General features: G+C 35.4%; 1 protein-coding gene across 2 annotated transcripts in view; it reads right to left on the bottom strand.

Annotated features, from left to right (window-relative positions):
* The window catches only part of nlgn2a (neuroligin 2a), a 163,928-nt gene that overhangs the window by 40,379 nt on the left and 109,112 nt on the right, over positions 1-14,437 (bottom strand). For both annotated transcript variants that reach the window (XM_052560852.1, XM_052560853.1), the window contains one exon: positions 12,854-13,003. In XM_052560852.1, the coding sequence (XP_052416812.1) occupies positions 12,854-13,003 (150 nt within the window). The remainder of the gene's footprint in view (positions 1-12,853; positions 13,004-14,437) is intronic.

The following is a 14,437-nucleotide window of genomic DNA, read 5'->3' as shown; positions in this document are numbered from 1 at the left end:
GTGAAAACACGCTGACAGGAAATGGGCTGCTTCCCCAGAATGCACCAGTTAATTGGTTAATGAGTTAATTAGTTAATTAGCATGAGCAGCTTGCAAACCTGGAATTTTGCACCGAATGTAGGGTAGGGGCGCTTGGGCACGTTTAAACACACGCAATATGGCATATGCAAACCTGATTACACCAAATTGCAGCCTGAAATGAACCTTAAACCACCCCCTCTCTCTCCCCATATGCTACTTTCCATCAGTCATCCATGCGATGTGTGTGTGTGTTTAACCTGAAGTAATTGCGGCTTTGTGCAGTCCCTTCCGATCTAATTTGCATGAAAGGAAAATGGGAGCTGAGGGAAGGGCGGCAGCTGATCTCCACAGTTATGACCTTAAAATGGAGAGAGATGGAGCATAAAGCCAAAAAAAAACAAAAACAAAAAAAAAAACGGACGGACGGACGGAGGAGAAAATTGACATTTCCAGATCATTTTATAAATGTAAAGGGTGGGTGACATTACTTTTTGGGAAGACATGGGATATTTATACTAACTAGGGCAGGCAATGTCAACTATGTATTACATACAGTGGCCACAAAAAGAAACAAAATGCATTCATTGTAACTGATGCAAAATATCAATATAAAATAACCTTGCTTGAGTTTATTGCAGTTGCTTTTAACCAGCTGGCCATTAAAATGATTTTTAGTGGCTGTTCACTTCCAGGTTCGTACATGTGTCATAGCAAATTTAGTAGTTCAACTCATTAACTATGGAGATGGGGACAACTATAGAAAGTTTCCCCAAGTCTGATCTTTAGAAAGTTTCCAAATACCTTTTGTCTTAAAGGAATATTTCATCATATCACATGTTTCAGAGAACTTTGAATATAGAGCATGAGTCATGCCACTTTTATTGTGTTTTTGTCACTATGGATCTTGACAGTCCTAGTTCTCATTCACTTTCCTTATATGAAAAAGAATGGCTAGGAACTGCTTTGAAAATAAACCATTTGTGCTCTGTGAAAAAGAGAAAGTCATGTAGGTTTGCAACAACATAACGTTGAGTAAATCATGAAATAATTTTGTGTGCATTACTCTTTCAATTGTAAAATATGAATCATTTTATAATTTTAAACCTAACTAAAAGATCATTTTGTCAAATGTTTTACTTGAAAAGTGGCTTAAGTATCCAATTAATTCTTTGGGCTGCTGTATACATCATTCTGCCTTTCTTTTTACAGGCTGATAAAAGGTTTTGCAACCTAATGGAAGAAAAGGAAGCTTCATCCCTGTCACTTAATCTCCTTCTCCTCCATTTCTCCTGCATTCCTTGGGCTTTAAATACACTAATATTTTATTAAAATGCAATTTTACATCTGGCATTCCTGTATGTTTTGTCAGGCAGGGGGCGGCCCTCAGCTGTCAATCAATCACTAGCCACTGGTCACATCCTCCACCTGTCCTTCAGCTTATGCAAATCTGTCTGACAGCCATTATCAATGTGACTGATACTGCCCTGTGTGTATGTGAAGTTAAAATGCTACAGAGATGTTCAAAACAGAAGAGACAAGAAGAGATGACAAGAGAGCAGCAGGATTAAAAAAGCCCAGTTGTGCGGTCCAGAGAGGATGTGACCAGAGGCCACAGTCCAGTCAGTGTGCACTAGAATGGGAATAGAGACATATAAAGATGTCTCATCTTCTCATCTTATATGAACAGACATGTCGAAAAAGGCTAAAATTGAATTTCAATGATAACGGAAAGAACAGTGAAAATCTTGAAATTTAAAATATATGTATAAAAAAATAGCTTGAGCATTGTTTTAGGGTCTGTGTTTATTCTAGATCCAAATACATCTACAAAATCCCCATATGACAACAAGCTGAATTCAACCGCCAGTCAAACCCAGAGATGGCTGATACATATGGGCCTTGTCTCCTTCTGTACCCACTCAAAATCCAAGGCTGTAATTCCCACAGGTTAAAGCACCTGTCAGGTGGAAAACTCCAACATCCGAACACAGACTCGCTCTATAAGCACAAAAGTTGTGTCAGCTGTTTGAAGCAAAGTTGCTCAAATCCGGGTGAATTCTCTCCTGTCTGTCAGAAGCTTGAGGAAACTTATCTCCAACTATAATGGAGCCATAAGTTTCCAGGAAGTTACAGAAAACATGTCTACGGTGTAATACATCCATGAGCGCCGTTAATCTTTTTTTATTTTTTATTTTTTTAGATCTCGCCAAGGAAATTGGAAAATGAGGCAATAGATAATGAAAGGAAAAGGGAGAGACTGCAAGAAAATATGTGATGAGGGCAAAAGAGCAATTAAAAAAGAAACCCAAATGAATGAATGAAACACGTGATGGGAAATGTGTGTGTGTGTGTGTGTGTGTGCTTCAAGATCAGACCTCTTATTTATGTCATCCTTCCATCTCTCATGTATCTTTCATTATTGTTCCTCCCTGATCTTTCAGTCTCTCTCTTCTGATTTTTCCCATCTCTCTCTTCCCCTCTCTCTCTCTCTCTCTCTCTCGGAGTCAAGAGACCTCAGCTTATCTGTTCTGCCTTGGGTTGCTATGGAAACTGCTCGGATGGTCAGGATCTGGAGCTTGGCTCTTCGTTCACGTCTTAATATCTCCCTCAACCTTGTCAGGACACGCTCACACGTAAATAAGACCCCCCACTAACCATCAGTGCTTCCACCTTCCACATGAATGTCATTACTCTTCATGAACTTCTAGTTGTTGATTCAGTGTCAGTCTGTGTGTAACAGACAGCAGCAGGTGTCTATAACAGCACCAGAATTGCAGTTTTAAGCAACACAATACACATTTCACCCTTTCGTTCTACTTTATCTGGTGGTGAATCTCATAAAACATATCTAGGTTATATTTTACCCCAAACATTTTTAGAAAAAGGCAAAGTAAAATCACATTGTCATTAAAGTATTCGGTGACACTTCAGTCTAGGGACCAATTCTCACCAGTTGATTATTAGCATGCATATTATTAAAATATTGGCCCTTTGTTAACACTTATACAACCTAACCTAAAAACCCAACCTAATACTTAAAACCTAAAAACTCATCAACTACTTTCCTTCCTAACTATTAGGAGTTTATTGAGGCAAAAGTAATAGTTAATGGTTTGTTAATGGTGAGAATTGTCCAAAGGTCCCATTAGTTAATGTTAGCAACTAATATTAACTAATAAAGAACCAAACAACTGTTCACTGTTAATTCACATTATCTCAGGTTCATTAAATACTACTAACATATACAACTTTTGATTTAATAGTGTATTAGTAAATGTTTTTCAGTGTTAATTTTGGTCACACTTTAGCTTGGGGACCAAATTTGACTGTTAACTATGTATAATCTGTGACTTTGCCTAAATAAACTCCTAATTAATAGTTAGTTAGGTAGTTGTAGTTTAGGTATGGGGTCGGGTTAGGGGATATAAATTATGGTTATGCAGAATATGGCATGGATATGTGGTTTATAAGATCTAATAAACATACAATAAGCTGGTTATGTGCATGATAAAAGGCGACTAGTTAATAGTGAGAACTGGTTGCTAAACAAAAGTGTTACTTTCATTTTCAATGAAGTTTTTAACTAATTTTAACAAATGGAAATTTATTGTAAAGCTTTCATATTTGTATTTCTACATAATGGCACTGTACTGCTGATTTTATTAATGTGTAACAGCATGATTTCCTGAGATTCAACTATTTATTTTCAGCCTGTTATTATGTTTTAAATGTAACCTTAGAAAAAGTACTGTACCATAGTTTTGAATGACTACCATTTTAGACATAATACACCAAACAAAGTACTTCAAAGTATAACATAGTGTAGAAAATGGGATAATATTTTACCATGAAGCATCTTGTTGTCAATACGTACATTTTCCAAACGATATATTTTGTCTTTCCCACTCTCCTCCTCTAAAACAACCCAGTGTTTATTTTCTATTTTCTCCATCTCTGTCTCTCTTTCAGCAAAGCCAAGGTCAAGCTCTTAATGACTTTGCGAGCACCTGGTTTATCCATTACATATTTAACAAAGGGAGATGAATTCCCTTCAGAATGCACTCCAGACTGAGAGAGAGAGAGAGCAAGAGACAAACAGAAATGAGAAAATGATTCAGCTAGATAACAGACAAACAAGAATAAGAGTGAATGCTACAATGAAATATCCACTGGATTTCAGAAATGTTTTCTTGTATAGGTACTGATGTGATATCCAGCGGGTGATGCTTGGGGTCGAGACACCATTTTCCCCGTCAAGCCAAAGAAAGATGCAGTGCTAAGCCTAAATCATTGCCTCCACGGCAACCGCTGTCACGGTAACAGGGGATGCTGTGAAAAAAATAAATAATAATAAAAAAATATGAAGATGGCACTTCTACCTGCAGCTCACCGCTCACCAGAGCAAAAACTGAGTATAGCAGGAAGGGAAAAGATGTATGTACAAGTGATGGTGTCAAAGCAATGATGAATGCTGTTGTAGTCTACTTAAGCTTTCTTCAGAAAAACCTGCAGCAAGGTAAAAAAAAAAAAAAGACATACAGAACTACCTGAACGGATAAAGAGAGAGAGAAAGAAGTGTGTGTAAATAAGGAATTTATAACTATTGCTTATTTTTCCACCCAAGCCCTTTTAATATGTGTGTCTGTTTGTTTGTGCAAGAGATACTGTATATTATGTGACAGATGATATAAAAATAATGAACTCTAGTTCAGCTAAATTGGATCCAAGAGTGTTTCCAATGCACACACAAACATGACACTCAATACTAACAATAACAGGCATTCAGACGTATTACTATTTTTAATGTTTTTGAAAGACGTTTCTTCTGCTCATCAAGCCTTCATTTATTTGATCAAAAATACAGAAAAAACAGTAAAATTGTGAAATATTATTACAACTTAAAATAATAGTTTTCTATTTGAATGTACTTAAAAAAAAAATTCTTCCTGTGATGCAAAGCTGAATTTTCAGCATCATTCCTCCAGCCTTCAGTGTCACATGTAACATCCAGTCGATCACATGATCATTTAGAAATCATTCTAATATTCTGATTTATTATGAGTGTTGGAAACAGTTCTGCTGTCTGATATATTTGATGAATAAAAGGTTAAAAAGAACTGCATTTATTCAAAAAATTATAATAATATATATTCTAATCATATATTTTCTTTACTATCACTTTTTATCAATTTAACACATCCTTGCTGAATAAAAGTATTGATCTTATTTAAAAAGAAGAAAGAAAAAAATTACTGACCCCAAATTACTGACCAGTAGTGTATATTGTTATTACAAAATATTTATATTTTAAAAACATAGCTTCTTTTTCTTTTTTTCTTTTTTTACTTTTTATTAATCAAAGTATCTTAAAAAAGTATCACATGTTCTGAAAAAAATATTAAGCAGCAGAACTGTTTCCAACTTTGATAATGCATCATCATATTAGAATGATTTCTAAAGGATCATGTGATAATGATCCTAAAAATTCAGCTTTGCATCACAGAAATAAATGATAATTTAAAGTATAATAAATTTAAAAACAATTATTTTACATTGTAATAATATATCACAATATTACATTTTTTTCTGTATTTTTGATCAAATAAATGCAGGCTTGATGAGCAGAAGAAACTTCTTTCAAAAACATTAAAAACAGTAATGTTTACAAACTTTTGGTCTGTACTGTATATATAGCTGAGCTAACGGACTTGTGGGTCAGTCATCAAAACCAATTTAAACAAATCACAAACAAAGAAATAAAAGGATATTTAAAGTTCTGTCAACCTTAGACTGGCTCTTTTAGCTGTGCAACTCAACTACTAATTTTGAATATTCACTGGATATTATGTACAGTAAAGTACAGGCAAGACAGTAAAATCCTATCTAATGTTATATACTCTATAAAAATACAATTGAAGTTAACCCTGGGTTCAAATATAAGACTAGCAGATCTAACTGCATTTATAATCTAAAACACTTTTGCAATAAGGTCCAAATGGTTACCACTAGTTAATGCATTAAGAAGAATACAATAATAATGCAAAACAATCCATAGGGAAATCACATAGAATTACAATAAAAGGTTGCATACTCCATAAAAAAACGATTATAGAAATAAAATTAATCCAGGATCGATCAATAAGACTGCCTGATCTAATTTCGTAAAAGTTTAAAATAAATATTTATCAGTAATTATTATAATATTTATCAATAGGGAATGCATTAAGAGTCACGAACTAACAATGAAAACCCTTTTTTTACTACATTTCTTAATTTGTTAATGTAAATATATATGCACTGCCTAACAAATTCAACCTTTTTCATGTTAATGATAACTTCATATAAACAATGTTTTTTAAATTGACTTTAATTTAAAAACAAAGTGCTTGTTTTTTTCATTGTGATTATTGCTATTTAAGATATTTCAAAATATTGTGAAAATGTATTGATTCAATGGTTGAGAGATTTGAAATCTTAGTTCCCACCTCAGACACTTGGCAAAGCCAGAGCGACTATGGGGTATACTATGGACTATGGCAGCTATGAAGTATTAAAAATATCTTCCAGTGGCTTATATAATATTAAAACGATCAAGACAACCTTCAAATGACCCATGCAACTACACAACCTTTAAATGAAAGAATTATGCAATCTTCCTTAAGTCTAAAAATGAAATCGAATTCTTTCAGTTGGATGAGGTTTGACTATAAATTGAGTCCATAAGTCTAACGAGCAAAGCATCTGTGACTGAACAAGTGACAGACTGTGTGCAGGCCAATGGTTTTATCTAAATTATAGTTTGAGCACGTCACTCATTCTCATTTCAGATGACGACCCATGATGATAGAGGATCTGCAATTCCTTGAATTACTGTCGCCTCAGTGCTCATATTGCTGGCCCACATCCAGGCTCATGACAGAAGCTGAAAGTGGAGAGGAGGGGCGTGACGACTGAATACTGCTGCCAGTGCATGATGAGATGTGCTGATGTTAATTGTGTCCTGTCATTGCTGCTATAAATCCTGCATCACATTTCAACTTTGTGGAGACTTGCATGCACCAAATGTCCTTGAGGTCTAGGTATGGCACAACTCTAGCAATGAAGGGGGATACACCTTTATGTATACTATCCAGGCCCATCGTCAAGGGGGGGCATCGGGGGGCAGTGCCCCCCCCCATATTACTTTTTGTGCCCCCCTAAACGTAACGCACAGAACAATTAACCAAACTCGCATTAGACGTGTGATTTTACATGTTATTGATTTACATTTTGTTTAGAAAGTTAGGCTCCCAGGAACAGTAATCACTACAACGGTAACACTAGAAATGCATAACACATTACCTTCAGAAATGATTCAGACAATTCATTATTCAATGCATTATTACACAGAACATAATTTTAAATATAATTATATTCATAAATGACTGTTAAGACATCCCAAAACAGCACCCAAACCTTGCAAAGACCTACCTCATTAATTATTCAAATACAACAGCCAATGGCAAGTCTCCAGCAGCAGACCTTTCAATATGTTATTTTTATGTTAGTAGTTTTATTAATTCAAATTACAATATGCAGTTTGTGTGTAAGTATATGTATATGTATATATAAATCATGCAATTCATTTAGTTAAGCATACAGTATTGTATTGTTTATACGCAATTCCTTTGCGCAGCTGAGCTGCACATTGCATGCGATCTCAGAATACATTTTTGGCGGTTTTGTACAGAAAAGCTACAGTATGGATATAAGAAAGTGGTTTAAAGATTCGTCTGTGAAAAAGACGACTTTGACCAACACCAACGTGTGTGGAGATGACTCTGGAGCTAATGAGATGGTAGGATTGGAGAATTTGTCTAATGAGACACAAATTCACAGCGTAGACAGAGCAGCGGGTCTAATTATGAATGGGCCTACTACTAGTGATGACGTGATTGCCGTCGCTCTGGCTGTGACTGGGCCAAAGATTCAGGCCATTGATTATCTTGGAAATGAAGGACCGAATCAGATCATTTTACAGCGATACCCTGCTCGCTTGTACAATAATAAAAATCGCTCCTTTGTGTCTTCATGGTATCAGACTCGAGACTGACTTGAATATAGTGTCAAAGCTGATGCAGCATTCTGCTTCCCATGTCGAGTGTTCAATAGTGCGCACGCCGTAGTAGAGACGTTGAGATCATACGGTGAAGTATTTTATTTGAATAATTGAACAAAACAAGACTATTGTGGTATATTTTAGTTATAGCCTAATATGGGTTGTTGTTATGGTCTGTCTCAGATCATTAAAAAAAGTGTGCCCCCCTATGAAAATTAAATGCCCCCCCATTTGGTTTGTTCTGGCGACGGCCCTGATACTATCGTTCACTAAAGTGATACTAAAGTTTTTTTAAACGTACAGTATGGGATTTTTGGCCACCAGGGGTCACTCAATCAATAATAACATAAGACGTACTTTGATGACGTCGGGAAAGAGCGTAGGCTCATGGGAGTTGTTGTTCATTGGAATACGCGCTCTGTCGCTTCCCACATTCCTCACTCATTCTAACTTAGTATTTTGACAATCACGTCTTTTCGAACGGAGAGATATATGAATTATGAGACCCCTATCAAATCAATATTCCATCTAGCTAGTAGTAATATATGTTATAAAAACACAGTCGCCTTTCATTAATAATTATAATTACGTTTATACTATGATATCGAACAAGATAGTGAACTGCATTTGAAGCTACTTTATCCAGCTATATATAGAACAAATGTAGATTTACATTATACTATAAATGAGAGCTATTCCGTCTGCGTTTTACACAAGACATCATCGTTTCACAAAATATACGGATAGATACAGTTAGCTGAATGGATTCATACCTGTTTATCAGAATGCAAGCGAGTTCGGCATCTCTCTGTAGTTTCAGCTTGTCACGAAACTCTATCTTGGAAATGCAACTCCAATATTAACCCGTGTCTTGTTGCTTCTCTTGTCCCAAAACCATCTCGGGTCATTTATTTAAACCCGTATGTTTGCGCTTCACAGAACGTGCAGGCAAAGCATAATCATGATCCATAACTAAGTTACTGATTGAAGTTTAAATACGAATATAAACAATATAAATATAAAATATAATAGTCTCGATCAAGGCTAGCTACTACTTTTTCTTCTTCGTCTCGTCTTTGCTTTTGTTCACCTTTGTATTTGGCGGATCCGCAGGAAGTTAGATAAACTAGAGGGGTCAAAGTTTATATGACGCCATAGACAGGCGACAAAACGGAAATAAAGAAACGTGCCGTGTCTTCTAATTAAACTATAATTTTCTCTGGATTTGAAAGTTTGTGGAAACTGTCGGGATAATGTAAGTACACAACTAAAAAATATAAATAACATAGATATAGTGATTTCTGCTATTTTTAAAGCAGAAAAATTACATATTGCGCCTTTAAAGGCGACCAGTTAATGTTTTTGGAAAAAGTCTCTATGTCTGCATTTATTTAATCAAAAATATAGTAAAACAGTAATATTATGTCATTGCTACAGCCTTCAATGTTGCACGATCTTTCAGAAATCATTCTAATATGCAGATTTAGTGCTCATATTATTATCTATGTTGAAAACAGTTGTACTGCTTTATATGCATGATATGTACTTTTTTGATGAATAGAAAGTTCAAATAAACAGCATTAATTTGAAATATTCCATCACATTTTAAATATCCTTACTGTCAATGTAATGCATCCTTGCCAAATAAAAGTATTTATTTATTTTAAATACATCTTACTGACCCCAAACTTTATTATTTCAATTAGAGCAGTATTGATCTGGTGCGGGAAAAAAAACTAAATCAAACAGTGATCTCAATATGGGTAACTGTATTAAACTTGAAATTATAATTTTGTATTAAATTATAATCAATACAACTAGAAGACACACCAAATTATATAACTCGGTAACTCAGTTGAAAACAGATGAATAACTAGTTTTACTTAAACATTGTGTTAAAGAAACAAACAAACAAAAAATCTTATGACAACTTTAGTACAAGGCCTAAAATAAATCAGTATCTTAGTTTAGTGTAACAGTTTGTTAGGATAATGTTAGCTACTGTAATAAAATAAGCACCTAATTTATACAAACTGGTTCACAAAAAGTTAATTAACCAAATTAATCAGTTTGCTGAACTTTAATATGGAGTTCATATTTCCCACCACTACATGATATAAAAAAGATCAATATATAAAAAAGATCAATGTGCAAACTATGTGATATTAACAAGTGGAATGCAGTGATGTCATCAAAAATAGCTTAAATGAAATAGCTACACCGGTTTGAAAACAGCTTAGCTACTATCAAGCTATCAAGTAGTGTCTCTACTTTTAGTTAGTTACTCCGCAGCACTGCTCCATGAACAGTTTTGGTACCATTAAAATTTATATTTTTATTTAAATTAACAGGTCACTACTAATCCCACTGCGGCTTCAATGCTGTAGACCCACACACATACTCTCTCTCTCTGCCTCAATTTAAATTCCTTGTTCTTTGCATTATATCTAAATGGGAAAGTATTGAGTCTATGAAGAGACAAACAGGCAGTGAGAGAAAGACATTCACAAACAAACATAAGCACTGTCTTTTGCATGGCAGGAAGAACTGAGCTGAGAGGCTGACATGTCTAAGCTTCACTATCTGCACTAAGCTCCAGAGCCAAGTACATAACACACTAATTCGACCAGAGAAAGTCAAAATGCTAAAGCACCACACCCAGGGCCTTAGAACCATCTGACTCAGCCTTTAGCCCTTCAGCTGTATTTGTGTTTGTTATATATTACAAGTATTACGAATACAAACCAGATCCAACCATTCTGCAGTTTAGTAGTAATGCTTTGAACATCTCAAGCGTCTTTCTTTTTTTATTTATTTTTTATTAAGTGCAAATCTAAAGGCTGCTTTATCTCCACTCTGGGCAGTGCCGCAGTTAAAGTAAGAAATGGAAAAATATATTTCTAACTGCTGTGGCCCAATAAAACCGAGTCAAAGCTAATCTGCATGAATATATCACTCTTCAATATTTCAGACTTGTAAAATAATAAAAGAGAGAAAGAGAGAGGAAATGAGAAAGGATTTAGCACTTTAACTCAAAAACGCTTTCATAAGTCCTCATATTACCCTTAAGTAACTCTCACACTTCCGAACTATGCATATTCAGCTTTGCGGTCAAAACGAATAAAGAAACTCATTCTAATGACAATAGCAGGTAGCTTCCCCGGGGAGCTATTCTGATCCAGCATTTACTTTAAGCGACTCTTATATAATAACACCAATTAAGCAAAAATTGAACTATAGCCTATAATTGGAGCACTGTGGGATCTGCTGGCGCTTTTTTCTGTAGAAAATCAATGGCTCAATTCACCCAGATTTAAAACCCAGACTAAAAGTTAACTATCTTGACCAGACCGCTAGAAGTGTTGTGTAGCCGGAAATGTTGCCTGGTATTTAATGCTCATCTCATTCCCTCTTCTCTGCACAGTTTTTAGTCACTGACATACTGTTAGTATAAACAAAAGAAAAATGAATCCGTGAATTAGTTCATCAGACAAAAACTTCTGCTTGATGTACATGATTGAAACACAAAACATGAACATTCCAAATGCCCAAATGAACATTCCAAATGAACGGATTTACTAAAATGAAATAACTGAAATCAAATAAATAAAAAACATGAATCCAAAAGCTGCCTTCAAAAACATTAGAGTTGGGCATCTCCATAACGGAGGCCAATGTGATACCCATCTCAATGCATAACCAACATTACGATACAATGTAGACAGATATGAAGCAGATATGTATGTACCGTATTTTTCGGACTATACTGTAAGTCGCACCTGAGTATAAGTTGCATCCGTCCAAAAATACGTCATGATGAGGGAAAAAACATATATAAGTCGCACTGGACTATAAGTCGCATTTATTTAGAAACAAGAGAAAACATTACCGTCTCCAGCCGCACTGAGCAGCATAGAGCGCCCTCTCGCGGCTGTAGATGGTAATGTTTTCTCTTGGTTCAGGTGTCTTAGTTAATTTCTCTGGGTAATGTCAAATTAATTTTGATAAATAAGTCGCACCTGACTATAAGTCGCAGGACCAGCCAAACTATGAAAAAAAGTGTGACTTATAGTCCGGAAAATACGGTAATGTGATTAACCTCATTACGATGCAGTGCAATGTTTTTTTCGATTCAATACAACAAATACATTATGTACCCTACAGCACGTTTCACAACAATTTTAAAGTGAATTGTCCAGAGAGTGGGGCTAAAACATGTTCAATACGTGATTCAAATCAAGTCATAACATAATATTCTGAAAGCATTTGTGTGAAATTTACCCTTGATAAAACAAAACTCTGTACCTCTAAATCATACTTTGTGTGAAAAGGAATAAAAGTTGTTGGAGTTTTACTGCCGGTAATGTTCATTTCAACTGGAAACTACAGATCTGCAATTTGTACATATATAGTAGGTACGTTTTTTCAGTTTTGCAGAAATGTATATAAAGAGGCATGCATTTCCAATGAGCATATGTTGCAACAACGAAACATCTTGATACAATTGCCAACTTGTATCCAAAGAACACTTTTTTAAATCAATGCATTGCATCGTTAACTTTTATGCCGATGCAGCGATGCTTACCATCTGTAATAAACATGATAGAAAAATGTGTGAAAACGTCCAAAGTAAAACAAGAAATGATCTGCTCTGCCATATGGAGCAGTTTCTGTGCCTCTTGTGATTTCCGACCTGCATGAAGAGTTAATGGGAAATAAATGAAGTACACTTACCCAGAACTCCCAGCCTATAGTTCATGGTGACTACAATGACGTTCCCATATGCCGCAAGCACACTGGCGTCAAACATGTTTCCGGTTCCTTCCATGTAAGAGCCACCGTGAATGAACAGCATGACTGGTTTCTTCCTACGGTCGCGGATGTCTAAAAAAAGTCCAAATGAGGGGAAAAGAGAGTATTGTGTAAGTGAGGGCTATAGAAAGATTAAATGATGAGTCACTTTGTGAAACTACACATTTTATTATTTATTTATTTTTTATCTGAAGGTGATGGTTGGATCCTTTGAGTGTAAATAGCTAGTCGTTAGGTCAGTTTAGACACCAATGAGCTCTTACTCCTCAAGATATAACAACACATACACACACACACACACACACACACACCGAGACAGATGCAGAGGCAGCTGCAGTGGAGCGTCGCTATAGAAACTGCCTCAATTTGATTTCCCCATCTTCCCAACAGAGGCCATTCCATCAATGTGACTCACTCCCATTGACTGTTGCCATGGAGATCTATTACACAGACACTTTTCTAACCCCTTTATCACCTTCAATCACCAGCTGAATCTCAGTCGATTTCATTAAAGCAGATAATTGATAAAGTCAGACACTCCAAGATGCAGCAGGAGCGAACACACACACAAACCAAAGTGTATGCTAGAGTAGAGCATCAGACAGTCAGTCAAGATGGATTAATGACTTATTCATCCATAAAACACACACAGACAGACATGTGCTGTCATACATGACTGGACAGACAAACAAATACTTCAACAATTGCTTCCGTCAACTATTTGGGTTCCAATAATGACTGGTGATGGTGAATATTTAAATAATTCAATTTAATTACATTTACACAAATTATCTATCTATCATTAAACTTCTGATGTTTAAAATAGGGCTGTCAATTGATTCACATTTTAATTCAGATAAATCACATCCCTTTTCTGTGATTAAACATGATTAATCGCACATGAAATTAAGCATAGGCTATGTATCTTGTTTCAAATGTTTATTTTGTCATCATTTGCTACATCCAGCAAAGTAAACTCTCAAAATTCCCCAAAATCTCTATTTTCTGAAAGACTTTTTAAAGATAAATTTAGAATTTCTTCCAAAAAAGGACACTTAGAAACTCCAAAAGGACACCAAAGGAGCCCATATAAGCACATATGAAAGAAAAAAACTATAGTATTTGTACAGTGCAACGGCGAATAACTGTTTTACATTTTAGAGAATTCAAGTTGCGATACTGAACAGGACCACATGGATATGGCAAAAAAATAAATAAATAAAAAACTAAACCAACCGCCTGTTGACTGCATATATCTACTACTGTATCAGACAGATCCATTCATTATTGTGAATGTGTGTGGAAACAACGTGAATGAGCGTAAATGTCTGTGCTGTGCATAAATACAAGGTGCGATCAGTACGTCAAGAGCATTTATACATGCATTCATATAACGGACACACGCATGCTTACTGTATGACTCCTGTATGCCACAGCAATCATCTTTACCTTGATTCCAATATTCATCCATCAAAACTTTACTCGAGAAACAGTAGTTTGCGTGTC

Source organism: Carassius gibelio, chromosome B7 (genome assembly GCF_023724105.1).
Source record: "Carassius gibelio isolate Cgi1373 ecotype wild population from Czech Republic chromosome B7, carGib1.2-hapl.c, whole genome shotgun sequence".
Taxonomy (NCBI): domain Eukaryota; kingdom Metazoa; phylum Chordata; class Actinopteri; order Cypriniformes; family Cyprinidae; genus Carassius; species Carassius gibelio.
This window is presented reverse-complemented; position numbering and strand designations above follow the sequence as displayed.